The sequence below is a fragment of the Pezoporus wallicus genome, unplaced genomic scaffold (assembly GCF_028554395.1).
Source record: "Pezoporus wallicus isolate ANWC-B61680 ecotype Strahan unplaced genomic scaffold, APGP_CSIRO_Pwel_v1 contig_8110, whole genome shotgun sequence".
In the NCBI taxonomy this organism is placed as follows: domain Eukaryota; kingdom Metazoa; phylum Chordata; class Aves; order Psittaciformes; family Psittacidae; genus Pezoporus; species Pezoporus wallicus.
Window position 1 is genome coordinate 562,925 of NW_026641787.1, and position 19,990 is coordinate 582,914.

Here is a 19,990-nt window from a genome sequence, read left to right on the forward strand (position 1 = left end):
CTCATGTGCTGCTTGCCTCCAGGTCACACCTATGCAGAGAGTCAGCAGCAAGGCAGCAAAGGGAAGAGCAGTGGGATGGGGAACATGTTCGATCCCCTCTACCACCATTGCATTCTCCCTGAGTCTCAATCCATTTTCTTGGCAGAGCCTATGAATGGTCTCCACAACTCAAGAACATAGCGCAGGAGCTAGAGGCAAATGCATGGGGAGATAAAGAGCATTTAAATTTCACCCTTCGTCACGCATTAGGAGTAGCACCCTAAAAAGTGAGCAGCCATTCTTCATCCTTTTCGAGGCAGCTTCTGAGGGGCAGGTTGGAGGCAGGGGATGGACACCCCTCCATCACATCCATCCAGAATCAGAGAATAGTTTGGGCTGGAGGGGACATTTAAAGGTCACCTAGTCCACCCCCCTGTACAGCTCCCCTTGCAATGAACAGGGGCATCTTCAAACAGATCAGATTGCTCAGAGCCCGACCAATCTGACCTTCACTGATTGCAGGGATGGGGCACCTCTTTTGGGAAGATGAGCTGGAATGCCAGCACAGCTGGACCCTCAGCCCTCCAGTTCTTATCTGTTCCCTTCCCACTGTCATCCAGGTTAGGGCAGGCAATTAAATGTCCTCCTAAAAAAACACCTCTCGATCTTGTATGGGATTTTTCATGCAGGTTTGGACAGAGAGTCCCTCCAGCAAAGCCTCCAGCCCTGGGTTGAACTTAACCTGCAAGGACCAGAGCAGGGCATGGGAGGTGGAAGGTCTCTCGGAGTTGATTAAGCATATTTAACACTTGCATATGCTCTTCTTAATTACTTCATGCTAGCTGTGTAACCATCCTCCCTGCACTGAATGCCTTAGCTGTTACACTGCCACAGCTGGTGGCGGGATTTGGCTCAATAGGTAGGTGTTTGCTCAAACTGTTTAATTAATGTTTGCAGTAACTCAATACAACCATAATGTACAGCACTTACATCACATGTTACAGGTCAGCATCCCTGCCATGGGAATTGGGATGGCTTCTGCATGGTGCAGTGGTCCCTGGGCAGGGAGGGAGGAGGCAGGGCAGGAGACATCCTTGGCGGCACCAACCTCCCCACAGTGTTGTGTTTGTCAAACACATCTTTTCTGTCAGCCCCAGGAGATCCTGAGGGCAAACTCTGTAAGGTCCAGCCACTCAGCTCTGGGTACCACCATCTTTATGGCCTTGGGTTTGCATCCCCTCTCATACCACAGGCAGAGGTGGATTAAGGCCCATGTTCCTTATAAAAACACAGAAATATCTACTTAGCCTCTGGATGTGGTGGATATTACTATTCAGCAGTTTGGCTATTTCGCACAGGTAACTTCGTGGTTATATCTGTCACCACCTCAGCCACTCCTTGGCTTCATCGGCTTCCTCACTTTGCTCATGTCCTGCATCCTTACCACAGCCAGAGGCTGCAGGCAGCAGGACGTGTCCAGCAGCTGCGCTGGCTGGGCTCTTACCAGCCATATGATGCCTGATGCTGTGCCAGTTACTGGAAGCCTGGGTTCAGCCCATAGTACCTCAGCTGAGGCTCTCAGACTGACCTGGGGTCAGTGTGACACCCCAGCATTTTGAGTGAGCAGCCAGGAACCATTAATCCAAAGGGACTAGCCTTTGGCTGCAGGAGCGCAGGATGGATAAAAACACACACACTTCAGAGGTGGCTCTGCTCCAGTTCTCTCATGGCAGTCCTCCTTCCCCCTCCTCAGCTACGAGCTGTGGAATTCCTGGCTGAGCACCAAAAGCCGCTTCAAGGGGCGTTTCAGCCAGAGCTATGCATCATATCTGGCTGAACATGAGCCAGCTTGTGCCCAGGCAGCCAACAAGGCCCACAGCATCCTGGCCTGTATCAGCAGCAGCAGGGCCAGGCCAGTAATCATCCCCCTGTGCTGGGCACTGGTGAGGCCACACCTCAAACACTGTGTTCAGTTCTGGGCCCCTCACTACAAGAGAGACATTGAGGTGCTGGAGCGGGGCCAGAGAAGGGCAGCAAAGCTGGTGAAGGGTCTGGAGCACAAGTGTGATGGGGAATGGCTGGAGGAACTGGGGGTGTTTAGTCTGGAGAAGAGAAGGCTCAGGGGGACCTGATCGTTCTCTACAACTGCCTGAAAGGAGGATGGAGAGAGGTGGGGTCGGTCTCTTCTCCCAAGTCACGAGTGACAGGACAAGAGGAAACGGCCTCAAGCTGCTCAAGGGCAGGTTTAGACTGGATATTAGTAACAATTTCTTCACAGAGAGGGTGCTCAGGCATTGGAACAGGCTGCCCTGGGCAGCGGTGGAATCACCATCCCTGGAAGTGTTCAAAAACCCTGTAGATACAGATACCTTAGTGACATGGAGTTGGAAGTGCTGGGGTAACAGTTGTGCTTGATGATCTTACAGGTCTTTCCCAACCTAGCTGATTCTATGATCAGTTATCCTGCTCATACAGTTCTTAATCCAGGGAAGCTTCTTCAGCTGAGTCCTATCCAATTTCCCGGTGTCAATGGAGGGGAAGTGAATAATTTATCTGCTGTCCCCCTTCGCCCTCCCTCCTCAGGTTTCACCTCAGCTCTGCTCCACCCCTTCTCCGAATAGCCGCTCCGGTGCCAGCTCCCGTGCTGGTGAGCTCCAGCCAGCCAATGTATCCCAAGCCACAGCGGGCACTGGTGATGCTCATCCAAGTGTCAGAACAATGGGAAGCAGGGCAAGAGAAATGACAGTGTGGATAATAACAACAGCCCCAGACAGCTTCCACAGAAAGTCTGGTTTGCAGCCTCTCTCTGGCAGCATAACCTGAGCATCGCCATTGTTTTTATTGTTCATTATTAACTCAGCAGTAGCACACAGAGGCCCTGATTGAGTTTGGCACTGTGCTGTACCAAGCACTGGGGGGATATGCAGCAGGGCACAGCCCCTGAACAACACACAATCGGCCTGAGAGCACGTCCCTGTGTCACAGAAGTTATTTCTCTGTGTTGAAATACATGCGACAGTAATGGCTGCCAGTGCCAGCAGTGAAACCTATTTTATCTTATTCTTTCTTTCTTGATACTGCATTTCTTCACATTCCATAACATCTCTTGCAAACTGCAATGAATATTTGTCAGGCCTCAGGGGTCATTACACCTTCCTGTGGCTCCGGAGCTTTTCAATAAAACCATGTCAACACCACATCGGGATGCTCCATTGTGACAGATACTCCCTGCTTGGAACAAGCCCCTTATTTCCATGGAAAGAACACATCAATCCTATTTGATGAGAAGCACTGCCGTGGGACACACTGACATTCTATACATCTGAACCATGAGGGATGTCACGGGTTCGCGTAGCGCGTACGATTTTCCCGCGCATTCGCTGCCCGCACCCTTTTTGACCCCGCTCCCTACCCGTAGCACCGCCCCGTAGCCGTTCTCGCGAGGCCCTGCGCGGCACTCACCTGCGTCACCCGGGGGCGGAGCGACTATTAAAGCCTCTTGGGCGGAAGCTTCTGTCCCTTCCGGCCCGGCGCGGGGACGACATGGTGGGTGCTGCTGGCGGCGGGGCTGACCGGGCCCGGCCGCGCCATCCCTGGGGCATCGCCGCCATCCCGCCACTGGCGGGTACCCGGCCGTGCCTCCGCCTCTCCCGGACCTTTCGGGTTACGCTGCGGGGCTCATTTCGGGGCTCGGTCGCGGCAGGCGCCGGGTGCGGGGGACGTTTCGCGTTAGGGGCGCAGGCCGGGCCTGCTCGGAGGCGCTGGGGTGTGGGTGGCGCGGGTGGCGGTGTGCCAGGAGCCTTGTGGCGGGGTTTGCTGTCCCTGTGGTTTTCAAGAAGGGGGCTGCTCATCTTTAGGGAGCTCCCGGCCGTAACGTGTGCCCGGCCCGGCGCTCCGGTCACTGCGCGTCTGGGGGCCGGGAGCGCGGCTGCTTCGTAAGGGCCTGCAGTGAGGCCGTGGCCGGGGGTGGTGAGAGCACGTGGAGGAGTCAAGTCTGTCTGATAATGCAGTTCACCGCCTGTCCTCTGTAGGGTCACGTTTCGTGTTTGATTGTGCCACACAATGCGAAGGCATTTCGTGTGGTGTCAAAATTCAGTTCTGATCCGCCCTGCCACAAGATTCATAATCCTAAAAATCCCTTTGGGGGCTTGGTGAACTCCATCTGCTTAAAGCAGTTTGTGTCCGGTGTTCTTTAGTGTGACACATTTGTTAGCTATTGGTTGTTCGCTGCGTGTACATTTGTCTTCAATCTGGATATGAGATTGGATGGGTGGTTCTTTGTTGGGCTGAGTTCTCTGGAACCCAGCCGTGGCTCTCTGGTTGCAAAGGGAGGCCGCTAGGAATACAGCGTTGTATTTTTACTGCATTTATTCCAAGTGACTTAATTCATAGGTGGAAGTTGAATTAGTGTTGTATTGCCGCTTCAGACTGAAATGCCTTTTTTCATATTTGATTCAGTGAAACATACTATGAAGTTATCTGTGCTTCCTCATTGTCTAGGCTTTTAGGAGCACTGAAATTCTGGTGGCATGCTGCGGTCAGATGGCAGCTTGTGTGGCTCACTGACTAGAGTGGGACTTGATGGTGTCTTAAAATAAGCTTGAAAGGGAGGGGTTGCTGAGGAAATCCAGGAAGGACACAGTTGAGGCATAAGGACTGCATTCTTATAATGTCATTCAGAAGCCAAACAGCTGATACTGAGAAAAATTCCTAGAATGCAAAATGCTTTATGTATATATGCAATATTAATGTTTCAAGGCAGGAAGAGAATTGGCCTTGGGCCCTTGACTGGGTGTAAGTGAAGAGCAAGCACTAAATGTTTGTTTTCTCTCCAGTCTCACCGCAAGTTCTCAGCGCCGAGGCATGGCTCTCTGGGCTTCCTGCCCCGCAAGCGCAGTAGCAGGCACAGGGGCAAGGTGAAGAGCTTTCCCAAAGATGACCCCAGCAAGCCTGTCCATCTCACTGCCTTCTTGGGGTACAAAGCTGGCATGACCCACATTGTCCGTGAAGTTGACAGACCTGGATCCAGTATGTATTGGCGTTCCTCTTTAATAGAGGAGGTGTTTCTCTTTTCTTTCTGAATGGTGAAAGGTGATCTCTCTGTTGGTAGCTCTGAATTTTAGTCCTAGCTTGACTTCACTCTCTTTAAATTCCTTGAGTGGGTGAGGTATAAAGCACCCAAACCCTTCCCCCTCAATATGAGTGGTGTCGCAGCAGCCGCACCTCATGTCTAGCAGTGTCTGTCTTGTTAATGGTCCTGTTTCTAAGCTGCACAGTGACCTGATGGTTTAGTTTAGTGTACTGTAAGAGGCTACTTAGGATGACTTCTTCTTGATGAGCAGACATAAGTAAATTGCTTTTGGAATTCTTTTCCTGATTGTGCAGTCCTGAAAGTGGTTTTATTACTGCCATCCATTTTGCCTTTGGTGGGCTTCAATAGCTGATGCTGGTGTTAATTGTGCCGAATTTCTGCCTTCATCCAGAGGTGAACAAGAAAGAGGTGGTTGAGGCAGTCACTATAGTAGAGACTCCTCCCATGGTCATTGTGGGCATTGTGGGATATGTGCAGACTCCTCGTGGTCTCCGTAGCTTCAAGACCATCTTTGCTGAGCACATCAGCGATGAGTGTAAGCGTCGCTTCTACAAGAACTGGTAAGGAAGCAGGGCTTTTGCTTATGACCTTAATCTCATGACATGGTTTATTTCTTTTACTGGGCTGAAGATAATGTTAGTACAGTGTTTTGAAGAGGCTCTTCAGCAGTTAGTGTTTGGCCTTGGTGAACTGGCCTAATAATGGGATAGGCTGTAGAAATGGCTTTGTGAGGGTGGCAGCACAGTGTTAGCACCTTTCTTGGCATGGGGGTGACGGTGTTGGTTCTTGCCCGAGATCTCCTTTCACAGGCTACACATGATGATACTTCGACGGGCGGACATAAGGAAATCGCCTCTGGTGCTTGTTGTTGAGTGTCGAGTCCTGACTGTAGCCCTGTTTTCTCAGGAAAGGGGAAGACAAGTGTTACTTCTGATTACTGTTCCAGGCACTGTTGTTGTGATTCAAAGTATGCACATTTGCCCAAGTGTGGCTCCAGCGTGTCTAGAGCTTACAGCCTGTTTATGAACTTTGCAGGCTGAAAAGACGTCAGAGTAGAGCAATAATGATCTCAGGGGTGTTACAGTAATGACTTTACTGTTGGGCATAGCTTGGGCTTGGGGGGGGGGGGGGGGGAGATTATGGTATTCTGCAGCAGATAGCATCAATTTGACAATTGCTTTAAAGATCTGTTTTTTTTTCTGTTACTGTTTGACATCTCTCTACAGTCTTTTGTCTTCTGTACTGTGAATGTTATGTGCTTTGGAATTTATGGCAGCTCCGCTCAGCTCTGGCAACTTTGCCACTGTCTGATGAGCTCCAGGCTCCGCTTGCCAGTGGAAAAGAGTCCTTAGAAGCTGGCAATGAGCCAAAACCAGCCGAGGTGGCAGCTCCTTCCGCTCATCCCCACTTCCCTGGGGATCGATGAAGGGCTTAGCCAACCTTGTCTCTGCTCTGCTCCTGAAGGCACAAGTCCAAGAAGAAGGCCTTCACCAAATACTGCAAGAAATGGCAAGATGAGGAAGGCAAAAAGCAGTTGGAGAAAGATTTCAATAGCATGAAGAAATACTGCCAAGTTATTAGAGTCATGGCTCACACTCAGGTAAGTGTCTGTGGGACTCAGATGTACACTGGAAACAGCCAAGGGAGCAAGCATAAAACTTACTCCATCTCTGCAGGGATATTGCTGCCCTCCCCTGCAGCCTGGTGCTAACTATTGTGCACAATTCAGATACTAGTACTCTTCACCCTGTACAAAGTGTGTGCTCGCAGGGTGCTTGAAGAGTGTCCAAAAGAGTCTGAACCCTGGTAGGAGCTTCTTACCTGTCCTGCATGCCAAATAGCAAAGGTAGTATTGCAGCTGCTGTTAATAGTTGTATCAGTCCCCATCTGCTAAATATAGAACTAAATGTGACCCTACCCAAAGTGTCCTTCAGTGTGGCAGAATGTACAAAGAATTGTAGAATGGTTTAGGTTGGAAGGAACGTTTAAAGATCATGTAGTGCCACCCCCCTGCAGTGAGCTGGGACACCTTCCACTAGATGAGCTTGCTCAAAGCCTTATCCAGCCTGGCTTTCAACACTGCCAGGGATGGGTCTGTCCACAGCTTTTCCGAGCAGCCTGTTCCAGTGTCTCACCACCATCAGTCATAAACAGTTCCTTATTTGTGCCTAATCTAAATCTCTCCTTTTTAAGTCTAAAACCGTTCCCCTCGTTGTCTCCTGTTCTTCCTGGATGGAGTTTGACTGGTGGCTGTGGGTGGCATATAATTTCCAGATAATGTGTCTTGCCATTTCAGCTACAGTAGAGCCTAGAGCCTTTCTACCTGGTGAAGGGCCTTTTACTTCAATATGTTGAAGTTCATCTTGGGAAAGGATATATTTAGTTGAACAGATTCAGCCAGGGCTAGGAGGATACTGAGCTGTTGAAGGTCTTTCTTGGAGGAACAGGAGCTAAATTCCGTTCTTCCTGTTCCCTAGATGCGTTTGCTTCCCCTGAGACAGAAGAAGTCTCACTTGATGGAGATCCAGGTGAATGGTGGCACAGTTGCTGAGAAAGTGGATTGGGCCCGGGAGAAGCTGGAACAGCAGGTGCCTGTGTCAACTGTCTTTGGCCAGGATGAGATGATTGATGTCATTGGAGTCACCAAGGGCAAGGGATATAAAGGTAAACACATAGAAGTTCTCCTGTTTGTGATTGGATACAGTTTCAAGTTTTCAGAAGTGTGTAGACTAAGCTGAGGGGGTGAATCCATCGTGCTGTCATGGTTCAATGATGAGACCATGGAATGAGCGCTGGGCACGGCGCCTGACATACGTGAGGAGTCATTCCATGCTGCCTTCCTTCTGAGAACACAACCAAGGGACAGCTGGGGGGACGGGCTGTGGGCAGTTGAGGGGCAGGGTGCTTCACAGGGAAGCTGAGTGAATTCCTGGGATGTTGGGTCTGGGCTTCGCTTTGTGGCCTAGGGCAGCAGCTTGAAAGATGGCTTAAACTCCAGTTGAACAATTTGATGAATCTCTGTTTGACAGTAGTTAGTGACAGTGCTGCTTTGGTTTCTTCCAGGTGTTACCAGCCGCTGGCACACCAAAAAGTTGCCCCGCAAGACTCACAGGGGTCTGCGCAAAGTGGCCTGCATTGGCGCATGGCACCCTGCTCGTGTGGCTTTCTCGGTGGCCCGGGCTGGTCAGAAGGGCTATCACCATCGGACTGAAATCAATAAGAAGGTTTGTTTCTCTGACCTGCTGGGAAGGAACGTGAGCTGGCTGGGCTCACATGCTGCATGACAGTGAATAGAGTTTTGCTTTGGATGTTTAGCTCTGTTTGAATGTAATCTCAGGGCAGTAATGTTGAATAACCATCAAATTCTCTCACAGCCACGTGTTTTCAAAGTGCAGTAGACATTTTTCTCCAACCCTATGTAGAACAATTTGTGCTTTGGCTGATGACAGGTCCTTTCTCCTATCTTTTAGTAAGTAGAAATTGTTGTCATTTTTAGATCTACAAGATTGGCCAGGGTTACCAAATCAAGGATGGAAAGCTGATCAAAAACAATGCTTCAACTGATTATGACCTGTCTGACAAGAGCATTAACCCTCTGGTGAGTTGCTGAACTCTGGAGAGTTTGCTTATGAGCTGCCATCTTATAAGGCAAATGGGCCTGGTGTAAGCTGCAAAATGATTGAATGAAGAGCTTTTGAGATACAGCTTGGCAGTTGTGGGAGGCAGTGTTGCTTAGTCATTCTCAGTATGGACTTGTGTAACTTGCTAATTTTGTTTGATATGTGGCAGTAGTAGAGAGAGATGTTACAAACCTCTACTGTAGGTGGTACTTGTAAATAAGGATTAACTTAGCAGGGAGAGCAGCCTGTGCTTTTGTTTTGTTAGCTGCCTCTTGTTGCTGCTGTAAGGCATTTGCCTTTTTAACCTTGATACAGCTAAATTCCTGTATCAAAGAATTTAACCAGCAAAAGGTAATACTGGAAATGGGATTTTAGTGAATGTGGGAGTGGTTGAGACCCAGAAGGTGAAGTGAGAGCATCAAGCTGTAGGCAGATGTGATCATTGCTCCTGCTTCATACAAAACACTAACTTGCTCTCCCCTTGCTCAGGGAGGCTTTGTCCACTATGGGGAGGTGACCAATGACTTCATCATGCTGAAAGGCTGTGTTGTTGGGACCAAGAAGAGAGTCCTAACCCTGCGCAAGGTGAGTAGTGTGACTTGCTGTCAGATGGGCTGGTGCAGCTTAAGGTAGCTGTGCTGCCTTCGGTACAGGTAGTTGTTGCTGCCAAGGGGACTCTATAGCCAGCTAAAAAGAAAAGCCTCATGCATTCAGACACACCTTGTATTAGTGACCTCCACAGTAGTGTGAGATCCTTTCCGGAGTTCATTCAGTCCAGGGCTGTTTGCAGGTAAAGGCATGCTTTAGGGTTGAGAATTCTTGTGGACCATAAGGACACTGATGGGCGGACTTGGGCTCCCCTGCTGGTGTGACCTCACCATTCTTCACTCTTGAAAGCCAAAGATGTCAGCTAGCTTACTGGCAAGTGCTCCTTGCACATCATAGCAGCAAAAGCATGAGGTCAGGGTGACTATGGGGAGGGTGTTAGCCATGGAGGTGATCAGAAGCAGTCAGCATACTGGCAGGCTGAAAGGGTGCTGCTGTGTATTCACTCACCTGGTGTCTCTCGCAGTCCCTGCTTGTGCAGACCAAGCGCCGGGCCCTGGAGAAGATTGACTTGAAGTTCATTGACACAACCTCCAAATTTGGCCATGGCCGCTTCCAGACAGCTGAGGAGAAGAAGGCTTTCATGGTAAGGACATTTCCTGAAGCTGGGCAGCTTTGTACTGTGTATTGCCTTGTCAGGTAATAGCAGTTGGTAGCCTGACCCTTGGGCTGCCACAGGTCTGGGATTCCTGTGAAATGAAGTGTGTAGCTTCAGTGAAGAAGGTTCAGCCTCCAACTTGGTTATGACCACAGGCTGGATTGGGGTCTCGCTTCCCCTAAGGCAGTACTTGGTTCCTGAGGGATATTGCCATGTTTGAGTACAAATCATCCAGTGATGAGGTGTGGAATAAGCGCTGAACACTGTCTGACACAAGTGGGAAGTCCGTCTGCGCTGCATTTCTTCTGAGAGCAGCTCTGGATGGTGCTCACAGTGGGCTCTGGGTTGTGGTCTCTGTCGCTTGCTGGAGAAGGCCGGTCTGGAGTCCTGGGTGTGAGGCCCTTGCTGGGTCAGAGCATGGTTCAGGTGCCTGGGGGGCTGCACACGCACTTCCCCACAAGGTGGCACCAGCCATGTGTAGAGTCTCTGCTCCATGTAGAGTCGTGGATATGGTGCCCTGTGGCTGTGCTGTGTTCAGTTTTAACCTGAAACCTGTAACTGTGGGGATGGGGCTTGGATTTCCAAGGGGCTGCAACATTGAAGGTTTTTTTTTTTGCCTTAATTTGCTTTGCAGCAAGGGGAGAAGAAATGGCAGGGTTGTGATTGGGGTGTGATGTGCTCTTTGGTGTAAGCTGCTGTTTACATAGTTTATTCTCTTTTTTTTTTTTAGGGACCACTCAAGAAAGATCGCATTGCTAAAGAGGAAACAGCTTAATGTCTGCAAGGGTCTTGTGGCCTGTGTGCTCTCAGGACGAGAAAATAAACATTTTAAAGAAGTTAACTTTGTCTCTTGGTTTATGCATAGCTGCATCAGGTCCGATACTCTCACTGCCGGCACCCGGTGCAAAGGAGCAAATAAAGCTCAAATTCCTGAACACCCAAATCAGCAGGGTTCCTCTAACAAGGAAGAAGCTGCCATTACTGGTTTTGGAGAGCAGAGATTGTGGGGCACAGAGCAAGACTTCATTGCTTGGTTGAAATAGTGAAGCAGCAGGAGCCCTATATGTGTTTGCCATTTCAGAGGCCTTATTCCTCATGTTAATCCTCTGCTGGGTGACTAAAGAGCTCCTTTGTATCGAACAGGTTTTGAAACAAAGGAAACTCCTTCACACAACTGAAACCACTAAATCTTAGGTGGGTGGCTGGCGCTGGCTGTTGCTGTGGAAACCCTCCTCTTTCTCTGTGATGGAGGGTATGTAACCTGCACACTGTTTGCAAATGCAGCATGCCTCATGTAAGGTGGGTATTGCAGAATCCCTTTCCCTGACACATCCAGCCTTGCAGCAGCTGGGTATTCCCAAATTAATTTCCCATCCTGGAAGTCTGCCTGGTGAGAGGAAACAGGCTGGCCTGACAGGGGAGGAGGGTGATGACTCTACATCCCACCCTCTAAGGAGGAGGGAGAGCTGCCAGTGCTACTGGTGGTGTATTCCTGCATGGCTCAAAATACTGGGGAGACACTTTGGCTGGTGTTCCAGCCCAGTGTGATGGTGAAGGGCAGATGAGACAGTGCCTGTGTGCAGGGACCAGCTCCATGCACAGCATCAGTCCGGACAGTAAGCGTTGTGATGTTGGGGCTGAGGCCTTATACCAAGAAAGGCAGTGGCTGCCCCCAGTGCTTGTCTGCCTCCAGCCGCAGCAGTGAGATCACCGGCACTTTGGGCATGGCCCGACGGAGGGCTCGTGTAAATTTAGATAATGGCGTTTGGCGTGCCCTTCACTGACCATAATTGGAGACACGGCAACAACTCCATGGATCTACACACTGAAAGTGCGGTGCTGCTCTGAGACAGACCCCTGTTTTCATGCCATTTGCTCAAACTGAAATAGGGAAAGGTGGATGGTAGAGGGTTATTTCCTGTGGGGATGTGTAAAAGAGCCCTTTCAAGAGTTAAAAGGTGGTGAGAAGGAGGAAAAACATTTACCTTGTTTCCCTAGAAACCAGACTCGATGACTGCACAAGCTGGCTGGCTCCCCCTCAGCCTCCTTTAACACATGAACCTGCTGGCTGGTTTCAGCCAAGTGTAACAAGAGAGGTCTCACCCGCTGATTTTCTTCCTTTTTATTCCCCTTCGAGTTTCAAAGGTAGCAGCCTTAAAATTAGTATTCCCCTGAAGCAGGAAAGTGGAATTTCACAGGATGGTTTGGGTTGGAAAGGACCTTAAGATCATCCAGTTCCAACCCCCCTACCATGGGCAGGGACACCTCACACTAAACCATGCCACCCAAACCTGTGTCCGTCTTGAGGCTGCAGTTCCATGAGCAGCTCTGAAGAGAGAGGTTTTCCTGCCTGCTGGTAAGCCTTAGCTGTTTTAAAGCATGTATGTGCTAGTTGGCTAGCAAGTACATAGCTCTAAGCCAGCCCTGTCCGCTCCTGCCACCTCAGTCAAACCAGCTGGAATCATCCAAGGGAACTGGGTTTATGAGGATAAACTGGGATATGTTGGGGATGAGCACCTATGCTAAACTATGCACAGCCTTCATGAAAATCTGTGCAAGTGCCTCATTTACCAAATTGTGCCTTGTGGTGGGAGCTCTGTTGGAGGCTGGGAGCTGGTGAGTGCGTTTTGAGGTGGTGATGGTAGTGGAGGGAATTTTCAGTCAGAGTAGCCCCCAAGCAGAAGGAAGCAATCCTGAACTGCTGCTGTCGTTGTTTAAGATGCTTAGCATGTATCTAGCAGGAGGAACTGCTTCAGCTTGGAACCCATTGCCAGACTTGGGTTTGTTCACTCTTGAAGCGATGGTTGCTGACTGATAAAAACAATGGAGGGCGGGAAAACCCCACAAAAGTGGTTTTTACCCCTTTTCCATCCTGGAATCCTGGGGACAAGAAGACACCCAACGTCGGGAGGTGGCGCTCCTCCCTCTGTAGATGGCTTGTGGGACATTTGTCCCTAAGAGCTTGCTGGTGGGGCTGGCCTGGAGAAAAGCCCTGCTGAGTTGAGGCCACCAGGGCTATGTGGTCCCTCTCAAACCCTCCAAGGGCTCTCTGACGTCCTGCAATGCCAGTGAGCACTTTGCTAGGGAGCTCCTGGATCCAGGCTCAGGAGGTCCCCATCAAGCTCTGTGGGTGGGGGACAAAGTCAGCGGATGCCAAGCTGGCTTTGGCAAAGCCTCCCACTCCCAACACATCATCCCCCCCAGTCTTGCTGCTCCTGCAGAGCATCCATCCTCTACCTTGGGGACAGTCCCCAGTGCAATAGTCAGCAATCAGCAATTGGTGCAGGTCACACATGAGTACAACAGCTCTCAAGAGCCCAGAAACTGCTTTTAGGGTGGCTTGTGCTGATTTTTAAACCAACTTCCCTTAATATCGAGCTTTTTCTCCCTGACGCGGTCATCTCACCCCATGCAGCCCCCTGAGTGCTGTGGTTGGTGCTGCTTGAGCACATCTTCCCTGCTCCAAAATGGCCAATGTTATCCCTGTCCATCCGGGAAAGATCCCGCTCCCCTCTGATGCTCAGACCAACCCGAGGGCCGCGGGAGGACATGCACAGCCCTGACCCTGCTGAAGCAGCACTGGGCACCGTGGGAATGTGTCTCATCCCAGCTGGCGCCGGGAGGCTGCGGCATGGAAACGGGGCCGGGTTTCACCCCCAGCACCCGCTGCTCCCCAGCTGCCAGCAGCACAGGGGCTGGGACCTGGCGTTCCTGGGGTGGGGAGCAGCTTTTCCAGCCTTCCCGGGGCGCATCTGGCTCCGGCGCTGCCTCTTCCCTTGCTGGAGATGAAACGAGACGCAGCTGTGAGGCTGGAGCAGAGATGTTAGAAGCGTGTAAGGATGCCCGGGGGGGGGGGGGGTGTGTTTAAAAAAAAGCGGGTTCAAGTCGGAGGTCTTGGCTCCCACAGTCGGCTTCACAAGTGGCCCAGCTGACACCCCTGCCTCCCCCCAGCGCCTGCCTTTGATCCCGGTGACAGGCGGGGAGCCTCAAGTATGCTTGATGGGGAAGAGGGGCTGACGAAGGTGCCCCGGGGGACCCGCGGCCGGGTTCACACGCTGCGCAGCGGCTTTTCGGCTGCTCTGCCGCAGCAGCTCTGCTGCACTCTGCTGAGCGCGGCAAACGTTTGATTTGCAGCCCCCCCCCCCCCCCCCCCAGGCCTGAGGGCTGCTTTCGTACCTGACAGCTCTCTGGCTTCCCACCAACCCTTAGAAGTCCTTTGCAGGACCCGGGGGGCAATGGATGTGGTGGGGAGATGGGTCCCTGCAGAGGTCAGGCCCTCCCTGTGCTCCGGCACTGCAGTTGCGCAGGCCCCCTGTGCTAAGGCAAAGCCAAAGCAGAATTTTCCCCATCCCCATGGCCACCGCAGCCTCCCTGCTGTTGGGTGTCAGTGATCCCAGTGCAGCGCTGTTCCCTGGCTGAACACAGGGCTTATGGGAGCCCACGTGAGTTTTGGGGAGCATGGTGCTGGGGAGTCATGTGCATCTGTGGTTGGGCACAGCGGGGAGCATTATATTTATCACTTGCTGCTTCCCAGCTTCCCCAAAACACAGCCTGGGGCTGCCCTCCCTTCCTGGTGGGGACAGACGCTGTGCCAGGGGCACTCGGGATGCAGCAAAGTCCCAAAGCACCCTGATGCCAGGCACCAAATTCAAACCCAAGGACTGAAGTGGGAAAAGGTGTATGCCCGGATCTGGCCTGGTGCCCTAAGGGACATGGGGACACCTCTCCAAGGTTGTCCACTGGGCTCAGGTGTCCCTTCACACCCAGCAGCCTCATCACAGGGTGTTTCAAATACATACATTTTAATTTCTTTATTGGCACCACCAGTGGCAGAGACCGCATGAAACCAACACGGGCCATGCACAAAGCCGTGCACGCTGCCGATGGGAGAGTCCCCACACGCACACATCACGCTGCATGGACAAACTCCCCCAGCTTTGTGGCTGGAGCTGTCTGCCGTGTGCTCTGCTCCTGTCTGCCATGGTGCCTGAGGGCTGGATGGAAACCAAAGCTCGTTTTTCCCCTTGGGCCTCAGCCAGCGAGTGGGTCGCAAGGAGCTGCTGATTGTGGGAGGTATTCATGTTTGTTTGGTTCCAGGGAGGCTGGACGCCCACTCCCGCTTCCCTCCATACAATAAGATCAAACAGCTCCGGGACATTTCCTCACTCCTCACAGATGAAATCCCTGCATCTGCCGCCCTGCTTCGCCCTGCCCGAGGCTGCAGCCTCTTCCTTCGCCCAAAGACCTGGAGGGTCATCACTGCTCTTTCTTCTGCTCCCAAGTGGGGGATTTGCTCTTTTTTGCCACCCCCACGTCCATTTTCAGGGCTTATGGGCAAGGGATGCAGGAGGACAGGGACAGTGGCACCTTTCCTGCCTTGGCTTCATCCCCTCTCCCACTTCTACGGGACCTTGGTGAGGACCCACACCACGCCTGATGGCTCCCATGCAGGGCATGCAGGCTGTGCCCATGGATGTCACTGTGGCCAGGGCTGACAGCAGGAGCATGCAAGCTCCTGGTGAGGAGAAGGTGCCCAGCAGGAGCTTATTTCCCTGTCCCACACCTCCATCCTCTTCCTCAGCGCCCGGCCCTTGCAGGGATAAGGGTGAGGTGCCAGAGTGTGGTACCCAGCCACCAGCCAGCAAAGGAGACAGTGGGTGAATACCAGCCCCTCTGAGAGGGGCTTCCCTGTGAGGCAGGAAGACACCCTGTGGATGCTGAGCCTTCATCGGGAGCTGCAGATGACCATATCCGAAGCTGTGCTGTGCTGTCCCGCCTGTCTCCTGAGCGGGTTCCTGCTCCTCTCTCCCAGCAGATGCCTTCCCCAGGTGTCCCTGGTGCCGAGGGGCTGCTGGTGCAGTGGGGGGAGCCTGGCCACGGACAGGGGCTGCGGCTGCTTTTCATTTTCCATCCTCCCCAGCCCTCGTGCTCGCTCTTTCAGCAGGTCCCTGTGATCTCAGGGGTAATTACGGGTGTCAGGTTTGGGGCAGCCAAGAGGGAATTTGGGAGGGGGGAGGTAGCAGGAAGCAGCATCAGGATGATGAGGAACCAGGACAGGACACAGTGAGGGAGGTGCTACTGGGATTTCAGCACTGTTTCACCTGGCTCCCGTCCTGCTCCATGTCAGGGTGCCACAGCAGTGCTTCAGCCCATGCAGTTGAGTGCTGCCTCCCTATTTCAGGGTCTGCAGCTTCCATATGCAGCATCTATGAAGACCAGGACACTTCAGCTCCATGAATTGCGGCTCCTTATGTGCAGCCTGGCCCCATTCTTTTCTGCACACATGCAGCTCCTGCCCAGCACCAGCCAAGGCTGGGGAGTGAGAGTGTGGATACAAGATCAGCAGCCCCCAAGGCAGTTCCTTTTCCTTGGCATCACATCTTTCCCCCATCCATTGCATGCTGCTCTGCTTCTTGCATCCCAGAGCTGGACCTTTAGGGCTTCTCCTCTTGGGAGTCCACTGGGGTGTCAGGGTGCGCTTGGAGGACCCAAATGCATACATCCCCCCACCTGAGCCCTCAGCATCCCTTCTTCAACCTGAGCCTTCCTCCCAGCGGGAAGCCCTAAGTGAGGGCCCCCCCATGCCTCCTTCCTCCTCCTTGTCCCAGCGCACAGAGCTGGGTCTCACTGGGGTGGGGGCATGGGACAGGTGCCAGGAGCTCAGCCACCAGAGGAAATGGGGGAGACGGAGGCCAGGCAGGAATCCAGGTGTGAACCTGGGCCGGTAGCAGGGCCATGACTCAGCCATCCAGGAGAAAGCCGCTGTGGAGGGGAGGGCTCTGGCAGGGAAACCAGACTGCCCTGGGGCTGCTGGGGTACGGGAGCAGTGAGCTTCTGATTCTGGCTTCCATGGGGCAAGGCACCTCTTTCTCTTAGAGACCCAAGGGGCTCGTACTCCAGAGCTTTTCCACCCGTGGCCAGCCTAATGTCAAGAGTTCAGTGGGGTCCGATGGGTCCCCCCATCCGGTGGGGACCTTGTAGGCAACATTCCCTCTTCCTCCCCTCTCTCTGCAAAGAGTTAAATCTCTCTGCAGTTCAGCACTTCTCCCCTCCCTCCTGCCCCCCTCCCAGGATAATGGTTAACCAAGCCCATTGCTAATTAAATATCGATGACCTCAGGCAGGTTTTGTTATCGTCTGGAAACACCTGATGCATGTGTCACCAGCAAGAGCTTTTCTCGTCTCAAGTACACCGGCAGCCCTTGAACTTGCATTGGCTTTTCCCTTCCCGCCCCGCCACCGGCCGCCTCTGCCCGCAGGCACTGAAGCTTCGCTGGCTGAGTGGTTGTGTGGGCTTGTCACGGCTGCTCTGAAGAGCAGGGCACAAACACGGTGGGAAGGAAGGATGTATTCCTCCTCTCCCTCTCCAAATCACGGCTGTTGCTGCCCTCCATCCGCTGCCGATCAGGCTCAGCTTCAGTTTAGCGGACCTTCTTCTTGGGGCCTCAACCTGTGCTTTCCTACCTCGTGCGAGCAGTGGGACAGCCTGGCTGGGAACTTGGATCTCCAAAACACCTCCTGGCTTTCCTAGCAGGGCCCCACAAGGAGAAGGATCCCAGTCTTCCCCTATACCCCAGGGCAGACCTGAGACAACATCACAGGGCTGGGCAGGGTGAAGCTGAAGCCCTTAAAGGCTGCGATGGAGAATGGGAGAGAGAAACAGGGGGCAAAAAAGACAGAACAGGGAGGCTGGGAAGGGTTTGCAGATGTTCTGTGAGAGGGTTATGAGTCCACCTTAGGCAAGACGGACTTTTACAGGGCAGAGCCATACCCCAGGTGAGTCTGGGACCAGTGGTTCCCAGAGCAGGGTGCATGGAAGTGGAGGGGACTCTTTGGGAATGGCAGCTGGGGTTTCCTGCCAGGTCCACCAGCCTTGTGCGCAGCCTGAGTCCTGCTGCTCGAGGAGGGCTCTTGGCCCTGCAAAAGTCCTTGGGGCTGGTTTTCTTTGCAGTGAAGAGCAGAGGCTTTGCTGACATCATTTTCACACTGCACGGTATAAATAGCCAACCTGAAAAACAAAGGAAAACTCCCCACGAAGACCATGTAAGGCAGAGCCACAGTTGCACCACTTATTTATTCGCTCACCGTAGCTATTTCCTGCCTCTGTTGGTCGCGGACCTCCTGTGTTGGCCAAAAGTCAGCTTTTCCTCCCTCGCCAGGAATTTATGGATCAGCAGCCCCACTGGTAACTGGGGGATTACAACCCCCTGGCCCTGGCAGGACACGCTCATGCCTATGGTTGGCCTCACTCCCACCAGTTGCTTCAAGGTCCTGGGCATCTGCTGGGCATCTACAGGGTAGGGCAATGGCCATCACCCCTTGGAGCAGCAAGGGCTAAGTCTGGAGGGATCAGTAAGGCTGGAAACTTGCTGGGTGTTGCAGCAGGCAGGACTTCCTTGAGCTCTTCCACTTCTAGGGTATCTCTTGTGTTACTCCACCTTCAAGACACCCACAGCGCCAGTGGGAAGCAGATGCCCTGTTACAGTGGGGAGCATCAGTGCGGTTTCCAGGCCGTAAGCGGGGGGGATGTCACTCAGGTGGGTTTTATTGCCCAGAGTCAGCTTTTCCTGCTCCCAAGCTGCAGGTCCCTTTGCAGGCAGCACTCGGTTGGGGTGGGTGAGCACCTGCGAGGGGGAGGCGGCGCAGACACCACTGCGTGCACAGACCCGGCTTGTTCAACAAGCTGGAGCAAGGCTACAGATGCGTCTTCATCGGGCTCCAGCTGTGCTCTGGCTCTGCAGCTCCTTCCCAGCACACGCTGCTGCCTCCAGACCTGCGGCGGATCGGTCTGTGCATGTGCTTCCCTGCTCGCTCCAGGCACCCGCAGCCAGGCTCGCTCAGGACCCTTCTCCTCTTGTCTCAGCTGTGCACAAAGGAAAGCGGGTGATGCTTTCCCCCATGTCTCTACCAATGTGCAGGGAGCAGTGGCAGTGGCAGTGGGATGGGACCTCCTTCAGGAGATCCAGGCATGGTTTTGGGCCATGGGTGAGGGTTGTCCAAATTTCAGATCCCCAGTTTTGATGCTAAGCAATCCCAGCTCAGGCATGAGGTGTGGAGGGGTGGAGGGATGGACACAAAGGTCCAGGGCTACTGCTGCACAGGAGCATGTCTGCAGGCATTATGTCCCTCAGTCCTGCCTGCAAGCCAGAGCTGCCTTCAGCTGTGCTCACAGATGAAGCTGGATCAAAACTGGCCTTGGCTGCCCCCGAAAACACTCTGTTCCCTGGTAAAGGGAGCTGGGTTGGCAAGGGAGAGTATGACATGGTCCCTGCTACTCTGCCAACCAGTGGTGGGCACAGGAGCTGTCATGGGAATGATGTGAGAGCTGCTTTGCCAGGGCACCATGGCCAAAGTGTGGGGATGGAAGGACCTGCTGACAGATGGCAGGTCACCCAAGATCTCCCTTTTCTGGCTGCTCATTCCCCTGCCTGCAGTGCCCTCTGTGTACCAGCAGCCCCAGAGGACAGGGAAGAGGGGATGCCAAAGGTTGGCGTGTGCCGGACGGGGCCCTGCTCGGTCTGGCTCCTGGGAGGGTCCCATCCAGCGGACTGTCTCCTTGGTCATTGTTATCAGGGTAATTCTCCAGCAGCTCGAATCCTGTTTTTGTGCTGGTGTTGCCTGGCTCTACAGGACAGAGGGGGAGAGAGAAACACAGGAAACGGCAGCGACGGAAGCAGAATCATCTCCTGGAGGGAGTGAAGAGCCGCTGACGCCACTGAGGGGAACAAAGACAGAGATTCAGAAGGGTTTATACACGAGTTTGTGCTGGAGGCTGCCCAGACAAATCGTCTCAACCCCAGCTTACAGCAAACCTACCTCCCGCCCGGCACGTCTCTCCCAACCCAATCCCCCTGCACTGAGCTCTGGGCTGCAGGGAGACCTTTGTGTGGGGGGACACAGAGGCATCTGTGAGCCAACACTGATGGTTTTGGCATGGAGAAGCCCTGCAGAGGGTGACCCGGGGGGATGTCCTCAGTCTTGGCCCCAGCTGCTGTGAGAACTTTGGCATGGCGGAGCGAGGGTGGCCGTGGGAACAGAGTAGTGCATGGTGGTGGCATAGGCACCAGCCTCGCCGCTGCCTCAGAGCTGTCCCCAC

At 53.1% G+C, this 19,990-nt stretch overlaps 1 protein-coding gene and 2 non-coding genes across 3 annotated transcripts; all 3 read left to right on the forward strand.

The window, feature by feature from the left end:
* Positions 1 to 4,782: 4,782 nt before the first annotated feature.
* On the forward strand, positions 4,783 to 10,736 carry RPL3 (ribosomal protein L3). The gene is made up of 9 exons (XM_057425335.1): positions 4,783 to 5,007; positions 5,463 to 5,631; positions 6,536 to 6,671; positions 7,549 to 7,735; positions 8,135 to 8,295; positions 8,568 to 8,669; positions 9,181 to 9,276; positions 9,764 to 9,883; positions 10,626 to 10,736. The coding sequence occupies exons 1-9, from the start codon at positions 4,968 to 4,970 to the stop codon at positions 10,668 to 10,670; spliced, it is 1,056 nt and encodes a 351-aa protein (XP_057281318.1). The 5' UTR covers positions 4,783 to 4,967; the 3' UTR covers positions 10,671 to 10,736.
* Positions 7,834 to 7,925, forward strand: LOC130607877 (small nucleolar RNA U83B). Its single transcript, XR_008974386.1, has one exon. It is a non-coding gene; the product is annotated as a small nucleolar RNA U83B (small nucleolar RNA).
* On the forward strand, positions 10,122 to 10,211 carry LOC130607878 (small nucleolar RNA U83B). The gene has a single exon (XR_008974387.1). It is a non-coding gene; the product is annotated as a small nucleolar RNA U83B (small nucleolar RNA).
* Positions 10,737 to 19,990: the final 9,254 nt, after the last annotated feature.